Raw genomic sequence first — 4,625 nt, forward strand, 5'->3', positions numbered from 1 at the left:
AGCTCTTTCAGCTTCCCTTCCTATGGGAAATGCTCCAGACCCTTGGTGGCCCTTTGTGGTGTCTCTCCAGTATGTCCCTGTCTCTCATACTGGAGAGGCCAGCACAGGACCCAGCCCTCCAGGGGTGCCAGGATCACCAGGGGTTGGTGACTCACTCCCCCCTCACTGCAGCCACACTCTACCCCATCAACAGGACCAAAAATGAAGATGTTGACCAGGACTGGACACAGAGTTGACCCCTGGGGTTCACGACCAACCTCCAGCCAGACCTGATCCAGCCTTTCAGCCGAGAAGCCCACAGAATATTCATTTTTATGCTCAAAATGAAATGCCAGCAATGAAAGAGGCAGATGTTGTCTCAGGAGGCCATGGAGAGCAAAGAGCAGCCTCTCCCCTCAAGGTGTGTCAAGGTGGGACATCACTTGACAGCAGCTTCTGGGAAAAGTGAGAAAACAACAAATCAAACAGGGCTGGCACAGGGTTTCCATGCATCTGTTTATTGCCACATTGGTGAAGTTCTGGTCCCCAGGGAAGGATGCTCCAGCCCCACACGTTCCCCAGGAGCTCTGTCACCTCCATCACTGCAGCGCTGGAGACACCTGGGAAAAAAGGTTTGGTGACACTTGGCTGGAGCAGGTGCCAGGGTGTCCCAGCGTGGTGGCACCTGATCTGATCTGGTGGTAGCACCCACCATGGCACCAGCAAGGTGGCCCAGCCCCAGGAGGGCGAGGGCGAAGTGGATGCAGTTGCAGGTGATGGTATCGTACTCCACCGGCTGGTCCATGGCCGCCCGGATCCGCCGCTGCAGGGCAGCCACGTCCAGCTCTCTCCTCCTCCGGAGCACCTTGGCCGGGCCCCGTGTCCGCAGGAGGTGGCTCTTGCCATGCTTGGCCACGATGCCTGATGGCGATGTCCCTGAGCTGCCTGCTGGCAAAGTGGGCTCTGTACCCCATGTCCCTTCCGTGGGAATGTCCCCATGCCGTGACACCTCCTGGGGCTCACCTTCCAGGTGGATGATCTCCCCGTCACCGCAGTAGATGCCAGCGTGGGCGCCCCACCAGCCAGGGCCCCCAGAGGCCAGCGGGAAGAGGAAGAGGTCCCCGGGCTGGGGCTCAGCCACCCCGTTGGGGACCATGTCAAAGTGTTGTCCCAGCAGCCCCTCGCAGAGGAAGAACCCTGCTGTGGTCACTGCCCCAGTCACTGCCTGGGGACCCAGCCGTGTTTCAGGGCCACCGGTGCCCTGGGGACACCAGCTGCATCACTGTCCTGCTGGCTCATCCCACATCCTTGGTGGCTTAAGCACAGCTTGGGTCTCGGGTCTCCATGGATGGAAACCCCCTGGGAAGGGACTGCCTCCTCTAAGTGCTGAAGCACCCATGGGTGCCGAGGAGAAGGCAGGGTGTGCAGGAATCGACCCAGTTGTGCCGGGGGTGAGACGGGCAGTGCAGGGCACAGGGGCAATGCCAACACTTACCTGCCTGGAGCTGCTCACCTGGGGGGACAAACACCTTGTGTCAGCCCCGCTGGCACCAGTGTCATAGCTCAGCCCAGGCCTGGGCTGCTGCCATCCCCTGCCCAAGCACATGGCTGGGGTTCCCATGCCAGCACCCCCAAACCTGCCTCACCCAGGAGCCCAGCCAGTGCCAGGACTGGAGGAACAGCCAGTCCGGGGCTTGCAGGTTCTGAAGGAGGGAGCTCACCTGTGGGGAGAGGGTGCAGGGCAAGACAGGGACCTGTCCCCTGCTGACACCCTTCCCCTGGCAGTACCCAGCCCAGCTCAGCCCAGCCTCCCAGGCCACACATCCCCTCCCCCCATCCCAGACCCAGCAACAGGCAGGTCCCAGCTGTGGGGTCCAGGGACACTGGGTGCTATGGCAGAGGGGTGGGATCACCTGGATGCAGGTGTCCTCCCTGCCAGCTCCCCCTTTACCTGGGCGAGGAGATTCATCTGCAAGGAGAAAACACGATGTCCTGAGAGCTGGGGACAGGTACCCCGTACCTCAGGGACTCCTCTGTCCCCGCAGTTGTCACCCTGCTGAAACCCAAGCTGCGGCCTCGGTGCTCATTCTGTGCCCTGCTGCCTCACCTTGGGGTCACCTCCAAGGTCCCCTCACTCCACCGTGTTTCCCAAGCTGCTGCTGCTCCAAAAGTGGCTGCAGGACAGGACCTCAGCCCGCCCCGGGAGCACTGCGGTGGCTCTTGGCACTCGCACGTGGCCCCACCGGTGCCTGGGAATGTGCCCGGACCGGCTGCACCATGGCGCTGTGCCCATCCTGTAGGGCCAGTCCCAGGGGGACAAACCCAACCTGGTGTGACATTTCATCCACAAACCTCGTGGGTGACCCCAAAGGAGTCATGAAACAGCCCCGTGGCCACAATGCCCTGGTAACCAGTGACCACCAGGCTGGTGACAAATCACTTCTCGGTGCCAAAACCCTCTGGCCCTGGGAGGCCAATCAGCCTGTACCCGGCCCCGTGTCCTAGAGGTGGCCACCAGCCTATCTCCAGCCCTGTGGCCCCAGAGTGGTGCATGCCCGGGGTCAGCTCTGGAGTCACATTAAACTTTAATCCTGCTGCTGGGGGTCAGTGAAGGCTTTGGCAGGGCTCAGGTGGGTCACTGTCACCCTCTGTCATCGGGCAACCTCCAAAGAATCATTTATCAAGGAGCCTCCAATAAACAAGAGCTAATTACAGGTGAAACCTGAGCCTGGCCTGGACCTGGCTCAGTGCAGGCGGCCACATTAACCCTTCCCAGCCACCTCCAGTCCCACACCACCCTCCAGGAACTTCATGTCGCCTTCTTGTTGGTCTTGTCTCCTTCTGGTCTCCACCATCCTCTCCTGGTCTCTGTTGTCTTGTCCACATGTACCCATCACACCCTTCTCATTCCCATCCTCCCCTCCCAGTCCCCATCATCCCATCTCAACCCTTACTATCCCTGGTGATCTCCATCCACCCCTATTGCATCCCACTGCCCCCTCATGATCTCCACAGCTTCCTGGTCCCCATCATCCTCACATGGTCCCTATTGTCATGTCCTGGTCTCCATCATCCCTTCCCCATCACTGCTGTCACCTCCTGCTCGCCACATTTGTCATTGTCTCTGGGTCACCATCAAAACATCCAGGCTCCCATTGTCCCCTCTGATCCTCATTATCGCCTCCCAGTCCTCATCACCTCCTCCTTGTTCCCATCACCCCCTCCTGATCCTTGTTGTCACCTCTTGGTCCCCATCATCTTCCCTCCCCCCCATCAGCTCCTCTTGGTCTCCATCATCCCCTTCTGGTCCTCACTGTCTCCCCTTGGTCCCCAATATCTTCTCTTGATTCCCATCAATGTCCCCATTGTCTCCTCCTTGTCCTCACTGTCCTGTCCCATTCCCCACCACTCCATGCCGTCACCAACAGGAGCGGGACTGCCAGGACAGTGGTGCTTCCCTGGGTCACTCACTGTCCCCAGCCAAGCTGTCCCTGGCCAGGGTGCATCCACCAGCTCCCCACAGTGAGTGGGATTAGGGTGGCTGGAGCCTTGGGGCTGCTCCTGACCGCAGGTCTCAAGCCCATCGCCAGCATCTTTGGGTAATTAGTAAATTAGTAATTAAACGCTCTCTGCCTGCTGGGGCGAAGGGGGGCAGATCCCAAGGTTTTAGGCTGGGTAATCCCGTGGCATCTGCCCCAGCATCTGTCACCGAGCCGAGTCACGACCCTGCCTCGGGCTTTAACATTTGCTCCTTCACCCCCACCCACCACCCACAGCCCCTCGGCCGTGGTGTCAGGCCTGCTCGTGCTGCACCCAAAAAGGGCTGGGTTGGGCTCCCAAGAGTGCCCAGTTGGTTGCTCATGGAGCCCTCATCCCCGGGAAGAGGACAGGGTGCTGCTCCACGGGGAGCCCACCATGGGGACAGCACCCAGCTGGGTGTAATGGAGAAACAGGGTGGGAAACCATATTTTTGTAATTATTGGCTTTCCTGGGGGTGCTGATGATTGGCTGGCAGCAGATGGTTGGCCCAGCTAATCCCCCTCCCAAATCCCTGCTCCGGAGCTGGCTTTTACCCGACGGCGAGGAGGGACGGGCAAATTAGCCGACTCAGCTGTATCGCCACACTGGCCGCTCCCCGCTGACCCTGGCACTGGCCGCCCCTGTCCCCATGGGTGGGCCGGCACACCGGGATGCAGCTGTTCCCGGCACCCCTGGATCGGGCACTGGGGGGTGTTTCACCCCTGGGTGAGAGGTGTGGAGGCACCCAAGGGCCGGGCAGGGAGGTGACAGCTTGCTCCCGCCGCATTAGCCCAGCGTCATAATTCTGCTGCGGGAGGAGGCAGCCACTGCCGCAGATGGCGGCGGTCAGAGATCTGGGTCAGGACAGGGGCTGTGGGTGGGACAGGCACCCTGGGGAAGCAGGGGGTCCCAGGGTGGGAGGGGGCATGGAGCCGTGGTGCAGGCAGGGATGGGCCATGGTGCAGGCAGGGATGGAGCCATGGTGAAGGAAGGGATGGGCCGTGGTGAAGGCAGGGATGGGGTCATGGTGAAGGCAGGGCTGGGCCGTGGTGAAGGAAGGGATGGAGCCATGATGCAGGCAGGGATGGGGCCATGGGGAAGGCAGGGAGGGGGCCAGGGGGCGGGCA

General features: G+C 61.0%; 1 protein-coding gene across 2 annotated transcripts; it reads right to left on the reverse strand.

The window, feature by feature from the left end:
- Window positions 1–484: 484 nt before the first annotated feature.
- Window positions 485–2,316, reverse strand: LOC108445922. 2 transcript variants are annotated; one of them, XM_017731092.1, is made up of 7 exons: window positions 2,087–2,316; window positions 1,931–1,948; window positions 1,626–1,700; window positions 1,475–1,492; window positions 1,003–1,240; window positions 692–924; window positions 485–599 (listed from the first exon to the last, which is right to left on the reverse strand). In XM_017731092.1, the coding sequence occupies exons 2-7, from the start codon at window positions 1,946–1,948 to the stop codon at window positions 579–581; spliced, it is 603 nt and encodes a 200-aa protein (XP_017586581.1). In that variant the 5' UTR covers window positions 2,087–2,316; the 3' UTR covers window positions 485–578. The 2 variants fall into 2 exon arrangements, with proteins under 2 accessions (XP_017586581.1, XP_017586582.1); XM_017731093.1 differs by having other exon boundaries at window positions 1,003–1,204; window positions 2,087–2,314.
- Between the last annotated feature and the right edge of the window lie 2,309 nt (window positions 2,317–4,625).

Source organism: Corvus brachyrhynchos, unplaced genomic scaffold, assembly GCF_000691975.1.
Source record: "Corvus brachyrhynchos isolate BGI_N302 unplaced genomic scaffold, ASM69197v1 scaffold164, whole genome shotgun sequence".
Lineage (NCBI taxonomy): Eukaryota > Metazoa > Chordata > Aves > Passeriformes > Corvidae > Corvus > Corvus brachyrhynchos.